The sequence below is a fragment of the Mus pahari genome, chromosome 1, assembly GCF_900095145.1.
Source record: "Mus pahari chromosome 1, PAHARI_EIJ_v1.1, whole genome shotgun sequence".
Lineage (NCBI taxonomy): Eukaryota > Metazoa > Chordata > Mammalia > Rodentia > Muridae > Mus > Mus pahari.
In genome coordinates, this window is record NC_034590.1 from 90,275,244 (window position 1) to 90,302,377 (window position 27,134).

General features: G+C 43.9%; 2 protein-coding genes and 1 long non-coding RNA gene across 3 annotated transcripts in view; 1 reads left to right on the forward strand and 2 right to left on the reverse strand.

The window, feature by feature from the left end:
- Positions 1 to 2,516, reverse strand: part of Pdzd9 (PDZ domain containing 9) — a 10,033-nt gene extending 7,517 nt beyond the window's left edge. Inside the window, exon 1 of the mRNA XM_029539693.1 lies at positions 2,068 to 2,516. Within this exon, the coding sequence (XP_029395553.1) occupies positions 2,068 to 2,476 (409 nt within the window). The 5' untranslated portion in view covers positions 2,477 to 2,516. The remainder of the gene's footprint in view (positions 1 to 2,067) is intronic.
- A 2,187-nt stretch (positions 2,517 to 4,703) lies between these two features.
- LOC115064843 lies at positions 4,704 to 10,713 on the reverse strand. The gene is made up of 3 exons (XR_003844675.1): positions 10,497 to 10,713; positions 7,995 to 8,443; positions 4,704 to 5,069 (listed from the first exon to the last, which is right to left on the reverse strand). It is a non-coding gene; the product is annotated as an uncharacterized LOC115064843 (long non-coding RNA).
- A 97-nt stretch (positions 10,714 to 10,810) lies between these two features.
- Positions 10,811 to 27,134, forward strand: part of Mosmo (modulator of smoothened) — a 58,476-nt gene continuing 42,152 nt past the window's right edge. The window contains exon 1 of the mRNA XM_021213826.1: positions 10,811 to 11,061. Within this exon, the coding sequence (XP_021069485.1) occupies positions 10,956 to 11,061 (106 nt within the window). The 5' untranslated portion in view covers positions 10,811 to 10,955. The remainder of the gene's footprint in view (positions 11,062 to 27,134) is intronic.

The window sequence follows — 27,134 nt, forward strand, 5'->3', positions numbered from 1 at the left end:
TATGTATATACATACATGCACACACAATTTTATATATATATACATATATATATATATATATATATATATATATATATATATATATATATATCTATATATATCTTTTCAGGCAGGGGCTCCTGTAGCCCAGGCTGCCCTGGAATGCCTCCTGATCCTTCTACGTTCACCTGCCAAATGCTGGGGTGACAAGCATATAGTCCCTAATTATCTCTACAGTCCGCAGATTATCTCACTTCCTGAAGTGCCCAAACTCCACTATCTACATTCCAGGAATACTGCAGACATTTTGAATAACAGGAGTGCAAATATTTTGTACAACACCTGGGACAGATATTCACTGTTCATTCCTTAAGTGTGGACACAATAAACAGGTCACATTGTGGGTAAGTCACGGTGGATTAAAAATCGAACTTAAGGCTGAACAGACAGCTCTGTGGTTATGAACAATTGCTACTTTTCCAGAGGACCTGAGTTTATTTCCAGCACCTGTGTCAGACAGCTCACAACTGCCTGTAACTCCAACTCCAAGGGATCTGATGCCCTCTGAACCCTGCAGCCATGCACTAATTAACCATAAAAATAATTTTTAAAGTTGAACTCTAGATTACTGCTGACCTCAGAGAGCTCACTAGTTGCAGCCTCGTCATGAGATTCTGTGTCACATTCAGGTATCAGTAATACTATATTTATATGCTGCTTGAGAACCAATATGTCCCCTAGGCTCAGTTATTGAAACAACTTGTCTCCCAGTTGTTTGGAGCCTTGTTGGAGGAATTATGCCACTGGGGGCGACCTTGGGGAGTTTACAGAACCACCCCACCTCCAGTTTGTCCTCTGCTTTCTGCATGTGGTCGGATGTGGCCTCTTAACCTCCTGCTCCAGTCCCCTGCCGCCCTTCGTCCCCTGCCGCCCTTTGTCCCCTGCCGTCTAGAAGCACGTCTCTTCCATACACATATTGTTCAAAGACAGCTAGAGCCGAGGCAATGCTCAGTGGGCCTGACAAGCATGAGGGCCAGGGTTCAGGTACCCAGTACCCATGCACATGTTTGGTGCATGTGACGGCCCACCTGGAGTCCAGCACACACTGGCTAGTGAGGTTAGCTCACCTGCAGACTCCAGGCTCACATGAGCGACTCAGCCTCGATGTATATGATAAAGAAAGACCCCTAGCATCGATCTGGCCCTCTTTATATCACTCACACATATACATGCAGAAAAAATAATTTTAAAAGACAACTAGCTCTAGAGAAGCCATGAGAATGAGAACTAATTGACATGTTTCTAGAGTTCTTGTTTTCATAGCTCTTCACAACATTTTACCAAATGTAGGTTGTTACTACAACAAAGATGGGTTCTCCCAATCTAGATAAGAGGTCCCTGAGACCTGAAATACTAAGTGACTTTGACAAGGCGACAAGGTGACAGATCTTGGACCTGATTTCAGAACAAGTAGCCTGAAGTCGTTTTCCCTCATGTGACTTCATCCCGCTGTGCATCCCCAACTCCTAGGCACAGCACCAGGGCCCAAAGCCAACACTGGCAAAACATATCTTGCATTGGATAGAAAACATGTTCCCCCAGAGACCTAAGAAGTGAGGTGATTTTGATGAGGTAGAGCCTTAGGCTTGGAGGGGTTTAATTCCAGAACCAGGGCAAGCTCCTACGCATCTGCATACTTGCATAGTAGGTCAGTGCAGAATGTGCCCCAGGGGGTCTGAGAAGGTGCAGTGAGATTGTGTGTCTCCAAAGACTAGCTATGATTAGCACCTCCCTGGAATGAAGAAGTCTTCATGCACAGTCTAGAGTGGTGAGGTGACTCCAAGTCACTGGATGAGAATGAACCTGTTGAGGAAGACTCTACCTCTAAGCTCCAGTCTCCTCGACTGCAAAAGGGCGACAGTAAGAACATGTCCTACCCAGAGTGTCATTAAAAACCAAATAGATATCATGTGACTGGAGTATATGAGTGGCGGGAACTGGACCATGGGAAGACTTCAGACAGTGTCCTAGGGTCACACTGACTCACTGAAGGCAGGTGGGAAGGAGGCCCGAGGGAACCACAGTCACCTGGCTGGAGGATTCCATCACTGGCTGCAGCCCCTTTATTGATGAGGTGGCTAATCTGGAGGTACGGCCCGTTCTGGATGACGACCAGGCCCAGTCCCAGGTTGCCCACAGTGAGTTTGGTCTGAATCACTTTGTTCAAGCTGCTTACAGACGCCTTGGCCTTGGAGAGTTGTTCTTTTTCTAAGAGAACAAAGGGAACTTGTTTCAGTGACTTATCAAGACAACACCAGCGTGGCACTGGTGCTTCGGAGTCATGAAATGAGACTTCAGGAGCCCTGTCGCAGTCATCCTGGTCTTCGGTTTCCCCTTTGGGAAAATGAGTGTTGAAAAGTATGTGGAAGCTAAACAGGACAGGTAAAGGGCTGTTGTGCAGTCCTAGTACAGTGTTAATACCATTACCGCCATCCATTCACTTGACAGCGTTTACTGATGCAAGCAGTGTGCTTGGGCCCTGGATTAACTATGGTGACCCAGGTGGGCTTACTGCCCTTGTGGCTCTTATAGCCTCATAGAAGACCCAGCTGTCAGTCAGCTAGGTAAACACAAATTGCATGCTAAATAGAAAAGTCCAAAGAGCTCTGAACACAACAGGGACCTAAGTTTCACATAGGGACAGGGACCAGCTTTCCCTGAAGGAGTAAATATGAATCAGAGTGAAAGTACCAAGCAGCGGGCTAGGAGGGTCTAAGGCGGGAGGGAACCAGCCTCTGTGGGGCTGCCAGGAGCAGCACTGGCAGGTGGGGGAGACACTGCTGTGTGGAGCCCAAAATGGAGAGAAGTAAAAAGCAGACTACAGTCCGTCAAGCACGTCACAGCCTGGCAGTAGAAATGGGCAGTGGTGGAGCCGCACAGCATCTGGGAGGAAAGACACCATTCCTTTCCACACGCAGCTCCTTCGGCAGAATATATATAGCAGTGGAGTGGATGAGATGGCTTATCTGGTTAAAGCAGCCGAGCCTGGCAACCTGACTTCAGTCCCTGGGGCTCACACGGTAGGAAGAGAGGACTCCTCCAAGGTCTCCCTGAAACCCCATACACACGCGAAATATCATTTTAAAAGTTTAAAGTGAGAAGAGTGAAAGAACTAACTCAAAAAGTCTCTACACATGGTTCCATGTTTAAGTCACTGTCCGTGGAAAAACTTCCAGAAAACAACAAAACTACAAGAAATGGGGGTAAATAAAGGGCAATTAAGGGTGAGCGAACATGTTCTCTTGTTTGAGTGTGGTAGTGGTCAAGAGTATTACATACGTGTGGAAACTCATAGAGCTGTCCACTAAAAAAGAACAACGCACTGAATGCAAAGTCATATCTCCAACAATGGTGAGAGACGCCCACGTAGTGACCGCCCATTTTACAGGAAAGGCAAATCTAGGAAGGCTTGGACCCCAAGGCATCACCCTCGTCCTGTTTCCCCGTTTACCATTTTTGCTTTTGAGGGAGCCCTTCTCCATTGCTCAGAGCAGGGCTCTCTTGATCCTCCCAAAGCCTAGGCTGGAATCTGCCCAACTTCCAACAGTTTGGAATCCTCGAGACCCCAGATGAGGACCACAGGCCACGGGGAAACCTCGATCCGTCCGTCTCTTTGAATAACCACCAGGGGGCGCTGCAAGTCTGCTTCCCAGATTTTGGGCAGCCCGGTAGTTGCCACAAGGCATCAGTAGACCCTGGAAAACGTGGCACGAGTGCAAACTACTCCAATGTAGAGTATGAAAATTATATAGAAAAAAATTTTCTGCAGGAATGAGCAGAGTGCCAGCTTCACACAAGCCTCTTCATTCATTGTGGGAAAACACTGGAGGCAGAGTGAGAGTATAGAGGGGAGAGGGCTCCATATGTGAGCAACAACACTGCTGGGAGACCACAGATCCCAGAATTCCCCCGAATGGTGGTATTCAAATATTGTTACATCAACAGCTCTAACTGCCTTGCCAGTGTACTTTACTCATGTGTGTTTTACATGAGAAAGGGCCAAGAATGGCCTGAAAACAGTGAGTCACTATTAGAGACAGATTATTGCTTCCTTTCATTTCCTAAAAATAATTCCTCCACCCCCACAATTCACTCATACAACAAAAATCCACTGGAAGCCACAGTGTGGCTTGCGGGGATGCTGGGGACAGGAATGTAGATGAGACGGACAGGAACTTTACCCTCCTGGAAACTGAATTTCCTTTTTTTTTTTTTTTTTTTTTTTTTAATCCCCCACTCCCCCCAAGACAGGGTTTCTCTGTGTAATCTGGCTGTCCTGGAACTCACTCTGTAGACCAGGCTGGCTTCTACTGCCTCTACCTGCCAAGTGCTGGGGTAAAAGGCACAAGACACCACTGCCTGGCTAGAACTTTTCTTTGTCTCCTTCTGACCCTTCTCTTCCTCCTCCTCTTCCTCCTCCTCTTCCTCCTCCCTCTCCTCTTCCTCCCCCTCTCCTTTGAGACATGGTTTTGTTTTGTTTTGTTTTTAATGTAGCATTGACTATCCTGGAACTCAAACTCATAAGAGATCCACCTGCCTCTGCCTCTAAAGTGCTGGATTAAAGGCGTGTGCCACCACTGCCCGGCTCAGAACTTGTATTTTTAACATAGATGAAGGAGAGACTTTTAGGAAATTACAAATTATGGGAAACAAATTTTAGAAGATAAAATAGTATAATGAAGTGGATCACCACTCTGACGGAGGAAAAAAAATTAACCACCTTGCCCCATGGCACTCAGTCCTGTAACAAATGGTTACCAAACACCTATTGAAAGTCAGGTGCTGTGCCAAGACTTTTAGGGGGAGCCTGGGTAGGTCTCAGCTTAGTCTTCTGTTTCTCTAGCTCTGCCCAAACAATAAACCAGGACAGATTTTCACTGACTAGACCCCTTCCTGCAGGGTTTTGTGCAAAGGGAACCTCTTGCTGCATTTCTTCTGATAGACCACCTTTTTCTTCTTCCAGTCTGGCTGGAATCCATTCAGGTGCCAAGTATATTTCATCACAAAGTGCATCCTTTACCTCCATCTTCCTGCCAGGAGAGAGTAATTAGAAAATGTGAGGATAACTCCCATCGGCGATCTTTCCTTCTCAAGTAGAAAAATGCTTTAGAGTGGATACTAGGGTCGTCCTGACTAAGAGAAATGTGTGATACAGATTCAAGAACTGTGTTTTCCTGACTTCCTTTCAGAGCTAAATAACCTTCTCCTCCATCTCCTGCTGCTGCCTGAGGGCCTTTTGCTCAGGATCCCATGTCCCTAGAACAGCTAGTGGCCAGTGCAGGGTTATCACAGAGCTCCCAGCAAACCTAACTGTGGCCCTGCCATGGATACCCTATAGCCTCTGATTTCTCTGCTCAGTCTTGTTTTTGTTTTTTGTGTGTTTTTTTGTTTGTTTGTTTGTTTGTTTGTTTGTTTGTTTGTTTTCGAGACAGGGTTTCTCTGTGTAGCCCTGGCTGTCCTGGAACTCACTTTGTAGACCAGGCTGGCCTCAAACTCAGAAATCCCCCTGCCTCTGCCTCCCCTTGTTTCTTTTCTATCTCCACCCAGAGATATGGGGACAAACAGCATTCTCTAATAACTCCTTGTAACTCAACCTCTTTCCTAGAGAATCCAACACACAGCATCAAGTGCTAGAGATAAACTGAAGTATAGATGCTAAGAAACGATTCGGGATCTGGACCACCCAGTGGAATGATGACCAATCCTTAGGAGAACTTAGGGAGTCTCTGGGATAGGAAAATTCTGAAATTCAAAATATTTCTTTATAAATGGTATGGTTTAACAGAGGGAGAAAACGCACTAACATGGATCCTGGACACACAATAAAACAGTCACTAGTGGTCAGCAGTAGCAATCTCTAGAAAAACAGCAAACGGCTGCCACAGGGACAGGGAGCAGTGCTTGGCACTCAGATACCATCTGGGCGTCACAGGCCTGTCTTACAGTACCTGGGTGACTGTAACAACTGCATCTTGAAAGCTGGAAATGAGGGTCTAAGCTACCCAGCACGTAAGTCACACGAGAGGTTCTGACAACAGGTTAAGAAGGATTGTAAGTGAGTGGGAGGGATGTGATGAGAGGCTCTGCTTTGCCTCAAAATGGCAATGCCCACATCCAGTCAGAGAGCCAGCGAGGTCCTACAGGAGATGCTTGCAGACCCAAAAAGGTCAAAGTTGAGCACTAAGCCATAAAAATAAGCTTTCTGTTTCTTTTGGGGGGACAGTCTCTCTGTGCTGCCCAGGTTGGTCTAGGAATTTGTGGTCCCCCTGCTTCAGCCTACCAAAGACAAGGACTGCAGGCATGTGTCCCCATACCCAGCCTTCTATATGCTTTTCAAAAAATCTTCTTGGCTTGGTATGTAGGTACACATCTTTATTTTTTTTTTAAGATTTATTTACTATTATATATAAGTACATCATAGCTGTCTTCAGACACACCAGAAGAGGGCATCAGATTTCACTACAGATAGTTGTGGACCACCATGTGGTTGCTGGGATTTGAACTCAGGACCTTCGGAAGAGCCGTCAGTGCTCTTAACTGCTGAGCCATCTCTCCAGCCCCCATAGGTATACATCTTTCATTCCAGTGTTCAGGAGGCAAAAGCAGGTGTGTTTGTGAATTTAAGGCTAGTCTTGTCTACACAGTGAACTTTGGGCCAACCAGTGCTATATTTCATAAAATGCTTTCTTACATTTATGTATGTATACATGGACATGTGTAGATGAGCATGCATGTGTCCTGGTCAGGATGTAGAGGTAAGAGGAGTTGGTTCTTTCCTTCAACCATGCTGGTCCTAAGCATTGAACTCAGGTCCTCTGGCCCCATAAGCAAGCACATTTCTACTGAGCCATCTCTCTGGCTTGCATCTCATTGCAGTAGGAGTGTTTCATCAAAGCCAGGTAAACATGTCCCAAGAATGGGTGATATGAAGGGAATTCAAATCACTGGACCAACGAAGTTCTTTTTCCCGTAGTCGACTTTACGTGAAGATGCTGAGGAATTGAAAATTTACTAGGCAGACATGGTACCGCATACCTGTCATCCCAGCTCTTGGAAGACAGAGGCAGGGTATAAATTCCATACCAGCCTGGACTACCTAAGGTCCTGTCAGGGTGGTGGCACTTGCCTTTAAATGACCCCAACACTCAAGAGGCAGAGGCAGGTGGGTCTCTGAGTTCAAGCCCAGCCTGGTCTACAGAGCAAGTTTCATGACAGTTAAGGCTACACTGAGGAAACCTCAAACCCAAAACCCCAAACACTTTATGATGACCAAGTTACACACTTTATGATGACCAAGTTACAGAATAAACTACAAGATCACACTTTGTAATACAGGTGCCCCCTCAGGACAGAGGGACTGGTCCCCAGCTATGGGGAGGGTTGTAGGTCGAGTGATCTGATACAAGTCTTTTAAGGGTATTTGTGCGTGTTTCCTTGCTTGTGTAGACTATCTATCTGGTCAGCAGGCTACAGGGACCCTCCTGTCTCTAGCTCCCCCAGCAAGAGGGTCATAGGCACTGTGCCTGGGCTCACATGGGTTTCAAGCAAGACCTCCTTCTTACACAGCAAGCACCTTACTGACCAAGCCATCTCCCAGCCCTCTGCTGTCTTCTTGATGAACCAGCTTTATATGCGGCTTCCCCCAAGACTACGCCCAATTCCTGGGGTAGATAGCACCTAATACCTAGTCAGTACTAGAAGACTTAGTCCCTTTGTCCTGACAGAACTCAAAACACCCACCTTAGCTTGAGAGCTCTCTATTAATCTGTCAAAACCTCCTGGGCCCGCAGCTGACTGGATTAATTCCACTTCCTTCCTTTTCCCCACAGAAAATGGTCCTAAAAGAGCCCCCTAATAAATATCCTCCACACCACCGATCTTTTCATCTTGGAGACAGTTCCAAGAGACCCAACCTACCAGACAAACTGCCATTTGATCCCCAGGTGTAAGCTTACCTCTGGATTTGACTTTTGTCTTCTCCAACCCTAAGAATCCCAGGCAAAAATATGCAACATAGCTACCACTCTCTCGGCCATGCAGTAAACCTGACTGAAAGAGGAAGTATGTTCATTATCCTGTCAGGCTAAAGATGCTCCTTCAAGTGCAGAGTAATGGCACGGTTTCTTCCCGTTTTCCCTCAAGTCCCATCTGGAGTCAGCCTCTTCCGAGCTGAGTCCTACCATCTATCACAAGAAAGCACGCAACAGTCTCAGCCCTTTAACAGCCACCGCATGGCTATTTCTGTCTTTAGACTGCCAGCATAGAGCCCTCCTGGGGGCTGTCTATGATCTTCTGGGTCTCCAAGGACTCTCCACCATAAGGAGCATGGTGGCTCATCTCTGAACAGAAAGATCCCAGCTGTTTACTCAGGTGAGTGATGAGATGCCTCTGCCGCACACAAAATCTGTTCAGGAAGAGAGGAGAAAGAGGCTCAAAGCAAGGACATGAATTTTTCAGTTCAAGTTAGCAGCAGGGCTGGAATTAGCCCATACTGCTGCATCCTTTTGCTTTCCCCCAACCCCACCCCCCTCATTGCCCCTCAGTTTTGCTTCTGTTAAAATCTAGGTAGAGCTGTAGAGAAGGGAACTGTGTTGTCCTGTTATCTCAGAGACATGGAACTCTGAATTATCAGCGCTATTGGAAACAAACAGAGCGTGGGGCTAAAATGGGAAGTGGTGGGAACTCTGTGAACACTGTGCTTGGCTCCAAATAACTATGCCCCTGTCTTCCGTGGTAGGAAAAGACCAGGCGAATCACTGTTATCTACAATGATACACAATCACTGGCCTGATGGAGGATGCTTTTAAATCCTTCTAACACACATACACTCATACATACCCATGCAAGCACACACACACACACACACACGCACACACACACACACACACGCACACATTTTAATCAGAGGTCTAGAATCTTGAATAGAAGAATACATATACTTCAAGATGACCTGGTAAATACTGTTGGGGTAAAAGGAAGAATTTATACTTTTTTTTTTTTTCAAACTCAAGAATTAAAGCAGCGTCATCCCACAGAGCTGGAGAGTCACAAACTGTTTCAACATTTGGCCTTGATCAGTTATGAACATCAATGGGTATTAGTCAGGAATCCTCTCTGTATAGTTATAGCTCCTTTTATTCTGGACAATCAAAACAGAAGATAAGAAGCCAAAACTATGGCTCCTTAGAACTTCCCCAGTCCTTAAAACAAGAAAGGGAACAGCTACTGAAGCAAACTGACAGGCATTCTATCTGGATCCCCAGGAAATATGAATTACTTGAGTCAGTGTCGATGGCAGAGGAAAAATAAATTATGTAATTAAATATGCACTTTAAAAAATACTTGCCCCAAGAGATCAATGTTTGGGCTGAAAAGTCTTTAGACCAGCAATCAAATCCATTTTCCCCAATCTATGAGGTGGCACTGGTGCACATTATACAAGGATGCTGGATTTGGTGGAATTTGACACCTGCTGAGTTTTTGGTTTTTTTTTTTTTAAAGATTTATTTATTTATTATATGTAAGTACACTGTAGCTGTCTTCAGACACTCCAGAAGAAGGAGTCAGATCTTGTTAAGGATGGTTGTGAGCCACCATGTGGTTGCTGGGATTTTGAACTCTGCACCTTAGGAAGAGCAGTTGGGTGCTCTTACCCACTGAGCCATCTCACCAGCCCTGAAACCTGCTGAGTTTTGTGGACATGTAGGCATCCCCAAAATAGAGACAAAAGTCGATCTTCTAGGTCTTTCTAGACATAGCTTAGGTGGTACTTAAGTAGAAAAAGCATCTCCATTTGCACTATGGAGTGCTGAGAAAGAGATGGATATAAAGTTAGGGTTAATGGTGATTTAGCAGAGAGCCACGGTGGAAGGAAATCTCCAGGGGATAGCAAAATAGTAGACAAATTCTGGTATTGTAATAATTCATATTATTGTTTCCTGTTTATGCACCAAATCTAAGGCTCTCCCCACACCCTTACTCTGTAAATATTATCACTAAACACCTGGTAGGGGCAAACTAACAAACATTTCAGGTTATTCTTCGTTGCTTCTCTGTTATCAGCAAGTTCTTCCTTCTGTCTGCAAAACATACACATCTGCTCATTTTTCTCTTTCTTGACTCCCATAACTAAAAAAGAATCACAATTCTCTGTCTTAGACTGCGGGGCCATTTCTGGTGTCCCTACATTCGCTGCCCCCCCCCCATTATAATCTATTTATACCATAGATCTTCACAAACCAAATAAGGTCATGTCACTATCCTGGGCGAAAACCCTCCGGTTCCTTCCCATTGCATCTGGTGCAAAATCCAAATACACATTTGGTGAATTTAAAGGCAGGATCTCACTGTTTAGCCTAGGTTGTCATGGAACTGGTGTCTTTCCAGCTTCCGCTTCCCGATTGCTGGGATTTGCAGGCAGGTGCCCACCCCGGGTGCCACCTCTGGCTTCTGCCTACCTTTTCTCCTACCACTCACTCTCTAGTCACACTGGCCACTCTGCAGGTCCCGGAACCTGACAATCCACTTTCTCTCTCCCCAGTGACCGTTTCCTTGTCTCTGGAACCGTCTGCACCTCACTGGACAAATCTTTACGATCTCAGGGGTCTCCGACCCGAACCACCGTAGCAGCCCCGAGCGCCGGGCTGAGCCGACGCCCCCTCGGGAAAGCTCTGCAGGGCCGTCCCGGGCGCTGCCGGCCGGCGCGCGGTTTCGCTTCCGGGTGAGGGGCGGGCAGGCCGAGCAGTTCCGGGGCGGGCGGCGGCTGCGGGTCCCGGCGCGGAGGGCGCGAGCGCGCGGCGCGGGCCGAGGGCCGAGGGCGGCGGCGCGGGGACCCCGGGGCCCGGCGGCCCATGGGGCGCGAGGAGTGAGGCCGCGGCCTGCCCTGCGGTGGGGGGTGGGGGGAGCGGGGCGGGGCGATGGATAAACTGACCATCATCTCAGGATGTCTCTTTCTGGCCGCCGATATCTTCGCCATCGCCAGCATCGCCAACCCGGACTGGATCAACACCGGGGAGTCGGCGGGTGAGCGGCGTGCGCGGGGCCGGGAGGGCGGCCGTCCCCCGGGTCGGCGGTCCCGAGGGTTAAAGGTCGGCGCCGGGGTGGGGGGGCCGGCTGAGGCTGTTTCGCCGTGGCTCCCCCTTTCCCCTTTGAAGTGTCTGTGGTTACAGTCTTTGCTTTATGTTAGGCCTGGGGGGGCTATAATTATCCTAATAATAAACTTCATTTTACGGAGCATCTTTCATTCCAGCGCATCTCACGCACACACGCGCGCGCTGGAGATATCTTAATAGTAGTTAGAAAATTAAATAACACATTAGAGTCGCAGGCAGCCCCAGCGGCAGTGCCTGCTGGAACGTTGGCGCTGGAGGCGGGGGTGTGTGTGGGGGGTGTCCTCAAGAAAGAGGCGGGCATCTTTCCGAAGGGTATCCCAGGTGAATGCGCTGGCAGGATTCTTAGCTCCAGCCCTCCCTTGCTTCTCTCTTTCTCACCTAGACCTGCGAGACCAAACCTTTAATTAATGCACACAGCTGTCAGGAGAACCGCTCAGAATTACAAGAACGGTCTTGTATTTGAACTGCTTGTTCAGCGAAGGTGAAGGGAATGAGGAGTGGAACCCTTCAAATGATTTGTTATAAAATGTATCGCTGTGCTGTCAAACTTCTTAAGTGCCGCATAGGGTTCTCAATTTATCCAGCAATATTTTTAGCTCTTAAAACAAAACAAAACGGTAGCTGGGACATTTGTTGCTTTCTTCTTCCTCTCTAATCTAGACCTAGTAACACAAAATCATGCTGCCAGATGTACTGGTTATTAACATAACACTGAAGAATTCCACTTGTCTTGAGTGTAGAGTTTTAGCAGAGCTGTTAATTGTAACACATAAAAAGAGAGTTTGGGAATCATGCGGAGTTTGGTAATACCTGTGGGCTGTTTCTGAAAGTGTTGCTGACTCCAGACAGTGTACTTGACTATATGTGTGAACAGACATTCGGTTCATTACCACCGTTGTTTTTACTCTGACTGTATGTGTAGAGACTCTTTTGTGAGACTTTCTAAGCATCACCTGCTTGGAGCAAAGGTTCGCACTGTTGAGGAGAGAGATCCTTATTGAAGAAAGATCTTTAGGTGGAATCCCTGTAGGTAGTGGCTGGAATGCCCGTGAGCAAGGGAAGGCAGCTCAGGGAAGGGAAGTGCTACTATACATTATATAAGAGCAGGAACGGTGCAGTCTTCCAGCGCTGATGTTGCAAAGGCCACTCTAGAGAAAGCAAGAGGAGAATAAATACAGCACTCAGATTTGGAGTTGAAGTCTTTGCCTGTGAGTTGGCAAAGACGAGAAAGGGACAGTAGCCCGAAGTTTGCAGAAAGTAGAAACTGAGAAAGGAAAGCAGCTGCAGAGAGTGTGCGTACAGTAGGCTTGTCCAGCCCTTTGCGTGGTGGCTGTGGCTGTACAGTGTGGTAACCTTCCTGCCCCTCTGATCCTTTGACACTGGTGAATTTTCTAAATAGTGATAGCGAGTAGATAATGAGCTTTCTAAATGCCCTTGGAAATAAAACATCAACAATACTTATATGAAGTAAATAATAAAAAGTACAAATAGTGACATCTCTCAAATCAGTGAGACAATCCCAAGGAGCCCAAGAAGGATGTGGAATGGGAGGACTGGCCGAGCGCGCACGCACACTCCAAGGTCTCAGGAAGGACCCCGTAGGTAGCAAGGCTCTCTGCCATTTCCCTTCCTCGTGTTCAGTCTATTGGCATTTTGATGGTGTTGTTTTATTGCAGTCATTTTCAGCGTCTATTTTACTTATGTCTGTGGGTGTTTTCCTACATGCATGTCTATGTACCCTGTGCATGTCTGGTACTGGAAGAGACCAGAAGAGGTTCTGAAGTAACACGTGGTTATGAACCACCATGTGGGTGCTGGGAATCAGATCAGAGTCTTATGGAAGAGTAGCCAGTACTCTTAACTACCAAGCCATCTCTCCAGGCCCTTTATTGCAAATTTTAAATGATTTTTAAAAATACATCTAAAAAGACAGCAGAACTCTTAGAACTAAAGTGATCTGCACAGTGTAGTTAGAAAACCAATGTAGTGAACTGAGGAAGGTGCCAGGGTTCACATACGAGTCCCTTAGTCTCCCTGTGTCTGTTTTCGCCTCTGTAAAATAAGGACATTAGCCACCTCCTTGGCTTCTAGTGATGGCTCTCCACATTAATCCATGGGAAGCTTTAAGAATGGTCCTAGACATTCTCAGCACTGAATACTTAGTATAAATAAGTAACTGTCATATTGCTGTTGTGCAATAAGCCTTAAACTTTTATTGTGGGAAATGACAGGACTTCATTAGATGTTCTTGGAAATATGTAAACATCAAGAATATCATCCCAGAGCTTAGACAGAGTTAAACATCTTCCCTCATGCTTTATGCTTTCTGTCACTTCCGTATTGTTCCTCTTGCTCTGTTTCTCATCTCCATACTCTAGCCTTGGTGCTCCTCGGCCTCTTCATCAAACACCAGAACCCCAGCTGATAACCTTATCAGCTTGTTGCCAGAGAGTGGGGACCACACTTTGAACCGCTTTAAGTTTGTTTTTGCTGAACTGGTCCCAACACAGAAAAGGTACATTCTGTGTATTTTTTTACCTGGCTGTAAGAACCTTCACTGCATTTGCTCTGATAACTGTGGTTTATGCACAAGCTTCTGCAGATGCAATGAAACCTTGTGTTTGCTCGGGAAAGCACATCTAAAGGACCCTTAGCAGTGTCCATTAGGCCAACCAGGAATGCTCAATGCTGGGAGGATGTAATGACAGTTACATAAGTCTGCCCTGTTGAGGACAGACTCTTGCTGCCTGGTGGACTCAGCACTAACAGCAGTATCAGTTATGTAGTGCTGTGTGCTAGCTCAAGTGCTGTGTGCTAGCTTAAGTGCTGTGTGCTAGCTCAAGTCCAGAGGCTCCAACTGCTTGCTGTGATTCCTTTGGCTTCATGTGTTTGGCTGATGTAAACTTGTCATTTCTACATTTCCCTGTGTTTCATTGTTGTATATGATACGTGAGAGTCATTGTGACAAGGGTTCCTTTTAAGAAAATGTTGTTGGGGCTGTGGTGTAGAAGTTCTAGATTGAGTCCTAGAAAGGAATCTTTTCCTTGGAATGCTGTCCACAGTTTTCATTTGTCTTAAATGAGGTTTAAAGTAAACTCATTAGGGCTTTGAGTTTTGCCGGATTACAGATTAGGAAAGGAACAGATTTGAGCTTCAGTCTCAAATGTTGGCTTTTAGCTTCATAGATATTGCTTAACCTCAGTGTCACTCTTTTCTCTTGTCCCTAAAGAAGCAAACTTTTTTGTAACAACAACAACAACAACAACAAAAAGCTGTTAGTTTCAGTCTGATTAACCATTAAGCTATTTCAGATCTCTAGATTCTGTATGGGGGCATCATCCCTCCACAGCAAGGGTCTCAGTGACCACCCTAAACAGACTGGCCTACTGCTCTCTCTGATGTGGCTGCATTTCCCCAAACCTCCTTTTTTTTAGGTGTATAAAAGCTTCTCCCTTACAGCTAATCAAAACCTCTACAGTGGGTATATAAGGACAGGTTACTGCATCTGCTCCTGAAGATATTTGCATTCTTCTTTCTGTTGGGATGGGATGTTGGTGCTTGAAGTGGGGAGCAGACACTGACACCCTTGTCCCTGCTACTCTTTCTGTTTCTTGAGACAGAGTCATCTTCAGGCTGGCCCTGAGCTCATTGCATAAGTCAAGGCTCCCCAAGACCTGATTTTATGTGTCTATGCATTATAAGAGATGTTTTCTAGAATGACTTGCAATTGATAAGGACTGGGTGTTCATCAGTGGCGGTCTACATGTTAGGCTGAGAATCTGGTAACCGCTCAGTCAGGGCTAGATGCTTCAGCAACCCCAGTGTGGCTCTGAAGACCTGGAAGGCCTAGAAGCTGGCTGCCTATGGCAACAACAGCAACAAGATAGACACTTGCAAGAATTAAGTCAGGCAAGCAGCACTGTTTTCCTCTGACTTATCTAAATGTAGGCTGTCCTTCGGGTGTTACCCACTCTGGGGGAGACTGTTCTTTCTGGATATATCTTCACCCACCAGCCAAAGATATGTCCCTTATCTGTTTTTAGAAGTGCTCACATTGATAAGATTATCACATTCACTGTGTAGCCCAGCCAGATCAACCCACTGTCCTCCTGCCTCCGAATCCTGGGTACCAAGATTATAAGGCCTGTGCCAACATGTGGCCACTAGCTTTATTCTGTTCCTATTTTAAATTCGTTCAAGGGGAAATGATTAACTAAAATGTGACGTTAGTGCTTACAGAAGAGGATATTGAAGACTGGCTTATTTGGGGACAAGAACTTTCCTACTATTGGATCCCAAAATGTAGACTTAACTTTCCAGTCCTAAGCAGAAGTAGGAACCTGTTCCTGCAAGAGCGCTGAAGGGAAAGAACCTATGTGTTTTCACAGGTAGAAGCCTGGACCGTATGTACCTGGTTTTACACTAACAGATGAAGTCACTCAGTCCCTTTTCCCTGCAGCCTCTGGCTTTTATGGATAGAAACTTCCCTGTTTATATTCAATGTCTGACATTTTGTGAGGATGTTTCCTTTTTTCTCAAGTCTAAAGCTTGAGAGATAACTTGGGGAATGGAGAGACTTGGGAAAAGAAATATTTGCTTTCAGATTCCTGCCATCTTCCCCAAACAAAGCAGTTAAGTTTCACCTAGGTGACTGGCAGCATTGATGGCTCTCTGAGATTGGATCAACATGATCCTGCCTGTACACTGGGTTAAAACATTAAAATGCTCCTACCTAAGCAGACTCACTTATTAAGTACTGGAAAATGATTATCGAATGATAATAAAGGCTTTCCCTTGAGCTGCATAACTCCAGTGTTCACAGGCATGTAGCATGAAGCAGCTCTGTAACGTCATTCCTGAATGAGCTAGCCTTCTAAGAACTTGTTCTGTTGGCCCTATGGGGTGACTTGTAGAGAAAGACCTGGTCTGATTGCCAGGGGAGCAGAAGCCTTGAGACCATGTTCTCTGGTTTAGAAAGTATCCGTAATATACAATTCAGTGGTTTTTAGTTTACTCACAAAACTGTATACCCGTATTACCACATCAGTTTTAGAGTGTTCATTTTTTCAAAAAGCAAGCACATACCTCTTAGCCATCATCCTGAACTTCCTAGCCTTAAGCAACCACTAATCTTTCTGCCTAGAGAGTTATGGATCCTGGGTATTTTAAGTTAATGGAAGAATTTTTATGATTGGCTTTTTCATTTATAATAAATTTTTAAAGTTCCTCAATATTGGACTTTTAAAATACTTGTTGCTAAATAACAATCCATTGTAGCAATAAAGTATTTTTTATTTACCCAGTCGTCGGGCAATAGAAGAAAATTCTATAATGATAAAGTAGTACACCAATGTTCTTTTAAAAAGTAACATTATAAAGCCTGGCATGGTGGCGCACGCCTTTGATCCCAGCACTTGGGAGACAGAGGCAGGCGGATTTCTGAGTTCAAGGCCAGCCTGGTTTACAGAGTGAGTTCCAGGACAGCCAGGGCTACACAGAGAAACCCTGTCTTGAAAAAAAAAAAAAAAAGTAACATTATGGATCTGGAAAGATGGCACACTTGCTGTTTTTGTGGAAGACCCAAGTTCAGTTCCCAGCACCTATATCAGGCAGCTTACAACTACTTGTAGCTCTAGCTTCAGGGCTTTGGCTTTTGCCTTTGGCTTCCACAGGCATCTGCACTCATGTATACATACCTACACACAAGTAAGTATATACATATATACATACTGAAAAAGATTTTTTTTTAAGTGACATTATCAGAACTTATACATATCAAGTAATAAGAACTTTGGAGAAAATTCAAAGACAAGTTTTTGATATTCTCAAAGCTTGAAATCATCAGATACTGAATTTCACAGTATAGACCAGATTTCCTAAAATGAGATTAAGGATCCTGAGAAAAACATTGATTTTTCTTCCCTTTCTGGTCTTCCAGAATTCATTTTTTATCAGTACCAACAGAGATGTAACCAGACATTAAGTCTAATGGGCCTGAATGCGTTGTAGGGAGAGTTGGTTCACAGAGCATGGACAGAAGGCAAGAATAATGAGAAATCATTAAAAGAAGGAATTCAGAAAAAAAATTGCCTGTGTGTTCATTAGATTGGTGGCATCTGCCACAGCTCCTCTTAAAACTGGTTTAATAATAGTCACAAACATAAGTCCTCCACTCTTTAGCCTAGAGTGACCAACACAGTGTCATTTTTAAATTCTTTGCATGATAAATGTAGGTTTGTTTTAGATTCACTTGCAGTAAGATGGCTCAGTAAGATTTGGAGCAGGTAGATTTAGGTTTTGATTCTTAGAATCTGTAGCATGTAACTACCTCTCAGCTGTAAAATAAAGGTGAAATGGTTAGTTCAAAAGATGATTATTAGCTGGCCATGGTGGCCAATTGGCCACCACTTTGGAGTCATGGAAGGCAGAGACGTGCAGATTTCTTGAGTTCAAGGCCAGCCTGGTCTACAGAGTGAGTTCCAGGACAGCCACAGCTACACAGAGAAACCTTGTGTCAAAAACCAAAAAAAAAAAAAAAAAAAAAAAAACCACAGAATATGATTACTTTAAAAAAATGTAGCATGTGAGGGATCAGTACATTGGACAGTACATGCCTAGATATTAGTCACAGTTGCTACTGTTATGTAGAAAGCAAAACCACCTGGCATTTGGAGGGCTGTTCTTTTGCATTATCTGTCTTATTTGTTTACTTTTGCCCTGCCTTGTTCCAAAAAGAGATTTAAAACAACATGGTGTGTCTATAGTTAAATATTCCTAAAACCCAGCTGGGTCCAGTCTGGGCAGAAGGACTGCTCGGTTAAGTGTAGCAGCAATATAAACTTAATGGGACACATGTAAGTTCCCAAGAGTGCCTCGGGTTTATGTGTATGTGAAAGAGAGTACAGAATTTTTGTCAGCGAGAGGCAGCCAGCATTGTAGAAAAGGCACAGGTTTGGAACAAAGCAACATATAGTTGCATCCCATCATCACTGTGAGCCAAGTCATCATTTTTAGACAGATTGCAGACTTTTTTTTTTAAAGGGTCTCATGTGTTCCAAGCTTAATAATTACTGAAGCAATTGCACTTTGTCACAAGAAATGGGGGATGATTTTGTGTGTTCACTGTAGTCTAATAAAGAAGTGTCTGGATGGGAGTCTCTTCAGCACTGACCCTGTGCAGGGCTCGCTGTGTGCTCTGTTGTTAAGTGTTGGTTACACTGAGTACTTGCCAGCTTTTCATCAAGCGAGCAGAATGGTATGTCCCTCGGAGACCGACTGCTGCAGAATTGATAGAAGAGAGACTGTCTTTGAGTTAGCACTAACCTGCTTATATGCTTTGCTTCTGTAAAGTTTCAGTGTATGACTCCAGTTCAGTTTTGAGGCAGACATTTCTTTGAATTACTGTGTTAATTGACTTATTTTTATGTGACTCTTTATGTGACTCAGCTATAAATAAAATGTCACATTTGGCATTTTGACACTTGCTGCTGTGTATATTGAGCAAAAAGGCAGCTGCTGACTTTTAATATAGATCGTTCAACTGAGGACCGTATCCTATAGTCAGAGAGTAAACAAGAGTAAAGAAAAGTGCAGTGGGACGAATCAGATGGGAACATGGCTGAGCAGTTTGTCCCTTGCTCTTCTGTCTGTGGTCCTGTTGACCTTGGAGCATCGCTGGGTCAGCTTTCAACTAGAAATGCCTGAAGAGTAGGTCATCTTCCTATCAGCCATGCTAAGCAGTTCTCTAACTTGGAATGGCAAGACTCAAAAGCTTCGTAGATTATCAAAAAATGTGGCTATTTCCTTTATATATTGACGTCATTTTGATAAAGCAAATCTTTATCTTACCATGAATGTTCCTTGTTGCTCCCCTGGGTGTTCCCTAAATTACTGGATTTATTTCCATTCTTACAACAAAGGCTATTGAAGTATTTGTGGTTTAAAAGGAACTTGTACTGAATGTTCAGAAGGATGTTTTAATTTTAGAAATCTCATTTATTGTATGAGTTTTTTTCCTGCTTATATGTTTGTGTACCTTATGTGTGCCTAGTATTTATGGAGGACAGAAGATGGTGTTGGATCTCCTGGAACTGGAGTTACAGATGACTGTGAGCAGCCATGTGGGTGCTGAGAATCAAACCCAAGTCCTCTCAAAGAGCAACCAGTGCTCTTAATTACTAAGCCATGTCTTCAGCCTGGATTTTTTTCTTTTTAGATTTATTTATATGATGCATATGAATGTTTTGCCTACATCTTCATATATGTACACTTACATAGCTAGTGCCTACAGAGGTCAGAGGAGGGATCCAGGTACTCTGGAACTAGAGTTGCAGAGTGTTTTGAGCCACCGTGTGGGCATTGGAAACTGAACTCAGGTCTTTTACATGAACAACAGGTGCTTTTCAACCATTGAGCCATCTCTCCAGCTCCTTCTCAGAAGAATTACATTGAAGCACATGAAAAAACTATTTATCCTTGAGGTACCTGTATTCTACAAGGTTAAAATAGACAGATGGTCAGAGAGGGGGTGGGCTTTGAACATTACAAGTGGAACGCTTAATGAGTATTTAAATACTCAAGAGGTCTCCTGCAGTCCTTGTCCTCGAGGTCAAAGAAGCACAGCAAAGACACTTCCATTCCAGCCCATCCCTCTCCACAGTGCTGCTAAACCTGCCCCCCTCTCAGGACAAACAGAATCACAGTAAATACTTAACATAGCACTTTGTGACAGATACTGTTCCAGGCTTTATCTGTGTTAACTAATTTAATCCTCACAGTATCCGTGTATAAGAGCTGCAGTTCACCCTGCAGAGAGATGGAAGTTATGTGACTTGCCCACAGAGCTGATCTTGGCCTTTAACCAGTGCACGTGTACTTGAGCAGACACCACAATTACACCTTCTGCATCCATAAAAGGCAGCCTGCAGTTCCTGAGTGTGGTTCCACTGTCCCTTCAGCCCTAGGTCCCCTTTTCTCCTTACAGAGTCTAAATTCTAACCCACTTCATTACTGTGTCCTAAGTACAACTCTTCTTAGAGATTTTCCTTATGTTTTCTCAGCTTACAAAGCAAAGCCCTCATGCTCATTCTGGCCCCTATCTTATCTGCATCTTGTCCATCTGTCAAGAATTTTCAGCTGACATCAAATCAGCTATGATTTCCTCTTAACAACTCATTCATTTCTCATAGTACCATGTCTGTGTCATGGTTATTTGTGTGTTTCTTGCAGTATTTTTTTAGTATAAATTTTTCTTGTTTTCTTTTGAGACAAGGTCTTCCACAGTAACCCTGTGTGGCCCAAACTGTACTTGAGCTCACTACAACTCTCCTTCCTCAGCTTACCTACTCCTGGGACTTCAGATGTGAGCCACCGTGTCCATCTATTGTAGGACCGAGTTTTTTAAAGCTCTTGAGAGAGGGGATATGATAGTGTAAAGGGTTATTCCTTGTCTGTTAGGTAGTGTTGACCCTAAGGCTGCAGATGGCAAGAGTAAAGGGAGTGATACTACACAAAGGTCTTGAACAGAGTGGGGGTGTTGCCAAGTGCAGTGACTGAGAGAATTTGTTTTAGATAAGTTCTATATGAAGTAAGAGTAAGAACACCCAAGGCCCACACTGAACTCCCAGTCTGAGCTCATTTGTACAAAAATGTTAGTTGTCCCATATATATAACTAGCATATGCATATATATCGTTATTCAGTTGTTGTGTATCCATAGACTCTAGTCTAATTCTTTCTAGATACATTAGTTGGTTTTCATTTGGAAAATAAGGTATAACTACCCTGTAGTCATTTGCAACTTTAAAACAGTATAAGATGGCCCAGCATGGTGGCATACACCTTTAATCCCAGCACTCGGGAAGCAGAGGCAGGCGGATTTATGAGTTCGAGGCCAGCCTGGTCTACAAAGTGAGTTCCAGGACAGCCAGGGCTACAGAGAAACCCTGTATCGAAAAACAAAAACAGTATAAGATGAAAGCTGCATAGGTTGATTGGTTATCTTGGTCAATACTAGTTAGATTTCCTAAACTAGCCCCTAAGGTCATGCTGTAGTTGTTTACTTCTGTAAACAAACACAGTGCAGTATTTTTATCCCCTCTCTCCTTTTCTCAGTGTCAGTGTGCCACCATCCTAACAAGGTTTATGAGCATTCCAGTGTTCACTAATAAACCAAAAAAGGAAAAGTAGCTTCTTTGTCTTCAGTTTATCTTCTAATACACTTGTTTGATTTCAGAACTTAAAAACGTTTGTTCTTTCTGGTACATACACTTCACTGAGGGTCGGGTTGGGTTTGATTTTTTGTTTTCCAAACAGAATCTTACTATGTGGTTCTGGCTGTCCTGGAACTTTAGCTCCGTAGACCAAGCTGGCCTTGAACTCACACAAATCTGCATGCCTTTGTCTCCCAAGTGCTGGAATTAAAGGCATGCACTACTATACCTGACTTGAGGCTTTTTTTGTTTTTGTTTAAGTTAAACCACCCCTACATTTCTTTGTTTATGTTTTTAGAGACAGGGTCTCGTGTAGCCTAGCTTAATCTTAGATTTACTATAGCCAAGGTTGACTTTAAAATCTTATTAACAAACTCCACCCACGAAACAAGTTTCTCTGTGCAGCTCTGACTGTCTTGGAACTCAACTCTGTAGACTAGGCTGGCCTTGAACTCAGAGATTCACCTGCTTCTGCCTCCACTGCTGGGATTAAAGGCATGCACCACAACTGTCCAGCTCTTAAAAAACTCTTTAAAAAAGTTTTTTTTAAATTATATGTATTGTGGGGATATACACATGAGTGTAGGTGCCTGTCAAGACCACATGTGCTAGGTCCCTCTGAATCTGGAGGTAGTGGTGGTTCTAAGATACCCAACATGGGTGCTGGGTCTGAAATTGGGACCTCTGCAAAAACCATGCACGACCCTATCAACCATCTTTCCAGTCTGGACACCTTTTAGAATTCAACTCTAGAAAAGACTTCCGTGGATTCTGGATTAGAAGACAAACCCTCCTGGTATACCAGATGGCATTGGGGAGCTGAAAGGACTGTTTCTCAGATCCGCCTATATCCACTTACAGTCACACTGGTACTCCGTGTATAGTGTCTGCTTTCAGTGATCCACCCTGCACTAAGATTTACTGGTCTCGGTGTGAATACCTTCCTAGTCACCAGGGATGGTAGGTAGGTACATTGTGGGTTTCTCCCTGGTATGCTACTCTTTTTCTTAACTTTTTGCCTTTGGAAGTAGTTACAATACCTTTGTCCCTTTGTAGAGCAGAGCAGACTAAGTTAGCACATTTCTTACCTATCATCTCTCACTGTTCCCTGCCCTTCTTAAGAGCCAGTTGCAGCAGGTTCCTAGCCTAAGTATTCAAGCAGTTCATACCCAATTGGAAGTGCTGTTTGCAGTGCTCCGTTCTTGCTGGCTTGATGCACAGCCTGCTGAACTCAGCTGCTGTTTTTTGACCTGGTGGTTTTCCTGAGTGTTTTTGAAGAACCCATTCACTTCTGTAGTACGAATGACCATCTTTTGCCCATATTAATATAGCCTGCAGGGACAGTAGCCCCTATTCTGTGAGCCTGCTTCTCTTTCAATCTGTTTCTCATTAGCTGTTTGCTTTTTGACAAGTCTTTGTCCTTTTCCCATGCTGCTATAGGATTCTAACTTGTCCGTCTGTCTGTCTGAATTTTCAGTCACTTCAGTGGGATTTAGTGAAAGGCTTTTATTAAATGTTAATTGAATTTATTAGCATATGCAGTTGATTTAGACTAATATTCACACAAGCATAGACACATGAAGTTCAGGACATATTTGTCTAGTATCTTTGAAATTTTTGTTTATTGTGGTAAAGTTTGATATAGTATGGTAAAGTTTGGTATAGCATCCTTTTCCTAAGGATCCGTATTTCATAGTTGTACCATAAGAGGCTTATGTTCTGTGACACCCGTTTATAACAAGAACATGTGTGTGGTTAGGTAATAATTCAAGGGAAAGGCGTGGTAGAGCACACTGAGATCCCAGTGGATCCTGGGCAAAGAGGGTTAGAGGCTATGCTGCTCCACACCATTCAGACCAGCTCGGGCTTCAGAGAAGACCCTGTGTTGGGGGAGGGTGTGGATTAGTGGTGTTTACACTCAAATAGCAATGTCTAGAGGAGGGCTCTTTAAACACTTTGCATTTAGTAACCCTACTGCACCAGGACCTCACATAGGTCGATGTATTGGATACTTCTGACAAGTCCTGACAGAAGCGGCTGAAGAAAGGAAAGGTCTGTGTTGACTTAGGATTTGAGGGTTGGTCCATCATGGTAGGGAGGCATAGCAGCAGCATCCTGAAGCATCTGTTCACAGTGCACCTGCAGGGAGGGAGCAGGGCGAGCTCTGGTTCTCAGCTCACCTTTTAGTCAGTCAGGGACCTTTGCCCATGGTATGGTGTCACCCTCATTTAGGATGGGTCTTCTAAAACTCCTTATGGACATTCCAGAGGTTTATCTTGTAAATGAGTCTAGATCCAGTCAACAAGACAATATGAAACATCACAATAGGTATATGGAAGAAGTGTGCAAATTAAACATTCACTTATAATTAGTCAAACTTATTCTAAGATTTATTTTTTTTAGTTGTGTGTGTCTATGTGCACATGGATGCAATGCCACAGCGGCCAGAAGAGGGTGTGGGATCCCCTGAAGTTGGAGCTACAAGCAGTTGTGAGCTGCCTGACAAGGGTGCTGCAAACTACACTGGGACCTCTTCAAGGGCAGTAACCACTGAGCCACCTTTCCAGCCCCAAGAGAATTATTTTAAAAGAATTCTTTAGTATGCATATAATTTTACTGTATAACAAAGACAAAACAAATTTATATATTGATGGGAAGGATGGGCTTGTTTAATTTACATAAAGATTCAGTCTCAGCTGAATATTTGCTACTGTAAGGCATAGAGCATCATCAACATTTTTCAGCTGATCAATATTTTGATTTGATGATTGTCAGTGCTGAGAATGCTACTTCACATAAATACATGGTACAAAATAGCAGAAATCGATTTAAGGCCATGTCAGGAATGGCTGGCCGTTCTGTCCTAATTCCAAGCCAAAATCATTTAATGAATTTCCTTTAATGACACTGAAGTCAGCACCTCAAAACCGTTTTTAAAAATCAAACATTCTTACACAGTGTAATCCAAAGATAACTAACAGGAAAACACTAAAAGTCTTTGTTTTCCATTATGTTCAGAAATATTCATGTATACAATAAAAACTGTAGTTCACAACATAGAGGGGTCTCAAACCTGAGCTGAGGTGTCTCAGGCAGTGTTCTTTTGCTTTACATGGAAAGACTGCATTCACTGCAAAATGCAAGTGTGTTTAGAACCAAGGGTGCCGTGAAATCACACAGCTCACAGGCCAGCACGGTAGAAACGTCTCAGCTTTGTTATGGTGATTTTTGCATTGGTTTCTGTTTACTCCATTTTCAGAAACCTTTTACTGCTGGTCATTGGTGCCATAGATTTAATTCCAGCTCTCTAGAGGTAGAGGCAGGTGGATCTCAGTCTGGTCTACAGAGGGAATTCCAGGACAGCAGTCTTCCAGAGAAACCCTGTCTTGGAAAAAAACTAAAAAAAAAAAGGGAGGGTAGGGTAGGGGCTGGAGAGATGGCTCAGAAGTTAAGGAGACTTGCTGACTGCTCTGCCAGAGGTCCTGAGTTCAATTCCCAGCAACCACATGCATGGTGGCTCACAACCATCCGTAATGGGATCCAATGTCCTCTTCTGGTGTGTCTGAAGACAGCTACACTGTACTCATATACATAAAAAGAAAGAAATGTCTGAGCTTGGGCTTTCATTGTACTGCAGAGCTGTTATAGGAGGACTGCTACCTACAGAGGTCGGTATTTCTTTGAAATTTGTTTTGTCCTTAGGCGATATCCTGTTAAGGGAATTCAACCAAAGTTCTTTTTCCAAAAGTTGCAGGAGGCTAGCTCAGCAGGTAAGGGCTCTTGCTGCCAAGCACAGCATCCTAGCGATCCCCAGGACCCATGCGGTGGTATAAGGAGAGAACTGACCCCCACAAGCTGTCCTCTGTTCTCCACATGCACACCATCCCCATACACAAATAAAATAAATACTTGTAGTAAAAAATTTTGGTTTTTGTTTGTTTAAAGGTGTACCCCACACTGCCCATCATTGAACCACTTTTTTGAAGCTGCTCTAAAGGGTCTCCTTTCCTTTATTTATTTCATTCCCCAAACCTGGTATGGTAGTGCACGCCTTTAATCCCAGTGCTGGGAGGCAGACACAGGCCAATCACTGAGTTCAAGGCCAGCCTGGTCTACAGAATAAGTTCCAGGACAGCCAGGGCTAGTCAAAAATTCTGCCTCCCAACACACACACACACACACACACACACCAACACACTACCTCCCCGAGAGAATTTCCTTCCCTGTAATCATGTCCACCTTTTAAAACTCTGACTTTGGGCTGGTGAGATGGCGCAGTGGGTAAGAGCACCCGACTGCTCTTCCAAAGGTGCAGAGTTCAAATCCCAGCAACCACATGGTGGCTCACAACCATCCTTAACAAGATCTGACTCCCTCTTCTGGAGTGTCTGAAGACAGCTACAGTGTACTTACATATAATAAATAAATAAATCTTTAATAAAAAAAAAACTCTGACTTTATGTGTGACAGAGTTGCTTTCTCATAGAGACTGATTTATTGGTAATGGGGATATTGATAATTGTGATTATGTGACACAATGTAGAGATATAAGATAGAGTCAATGAACCTGGGTTCTTTTGTTTTTGTTTGTTTTCATGAGAGATTGTGGGAATGTATTACTGTATAAACTGGTTTTGAAATGGTTCACCCATTTAAAAAGGCAAATAAAAATAGTGATGAAATAAGGACAAATTTCATTGGCTGTTTCTTAAAGTATTTATGTGATAAGTCTCCAAATAATTTTTTAAATTACAGTATTTTGAAAAATCTCTTCTTTAATTGGAATTAAATGAAGTTCCTTCTTTTTTTTAACCACCCCTAAGAAGTCATAGCAGTGTGTGGTTTTAAAATGTAATTTTATGTAATATATCATAAAAGTAGTCATGAAGGTTTAAGCCCAAGATTTTAACACAATTTTAAAAGGAAGTAAGAGTTGGCAACTGGATTAATTTAAAAATGTGCTTTTTATCAGAACTAAAACTATAGAGTAGTATTATAATTCTGTCACTAGATTGAATTTTTAAGTACATTACTTTAGAATTTTCTGTCTAAAATAGTTCTTTTTGGGAAATGTCCCTCTTATTTGTGGTTGTCTGTGATGTGATGTGAAACATCTTAGGCTTTTTGTTTTTTGTTTTTTTAAGATTTTATTATTATAAGTAAGTACACTGTAGCTGACTTCAGACCCACCAGAAGAGGGCATCAGATCTCATTACTGGTGGTTGTGAGCCACCATGTGGTTGCTGGGATTTGAACTCAGGACCTTCGGAAGAGCAGTCAGTGCTCTTACCTGTTGAGCTATCTCACCAGCCCCGAAACATTTTAGTTTTGACTCTGGATAAATATTCAAGAAAAATCAAACTGTTCTGCCCAGATAGTCCAAAATAATAACCTCTGAGCAGAGCTGTGGAAGCAGACATGGTACATTTCCTAACCAGTCCTTTCTAGCAAACACCTAAGGAGCTAACTTGCTATTAGGCCCCTTGTTCAGTTATTTGGAGCGGTAGGTGAGCCCATGTGAAAGATTTCCTGTTGAGGCTCTCAGGAAGCACTCAGTGGAGTGACAGCTCGTATCCCTTCCTTCCCAGCTTTGAGGGGTTTGTGAGTGCTCTTCGTTTTCTTTGTGTGTAGGTGTATGTGGTATGTACGTGTGTGTGTGCAGGTATGTTGAAGGTCTGTATGCGTGTTGAAATCGGAAGCCCTCCTCAATCACTGTCCGCCCTATTCATCGAGACAGAGTCTCAGCTGACCCCAGAGAGCTCCTATAGTTGCTC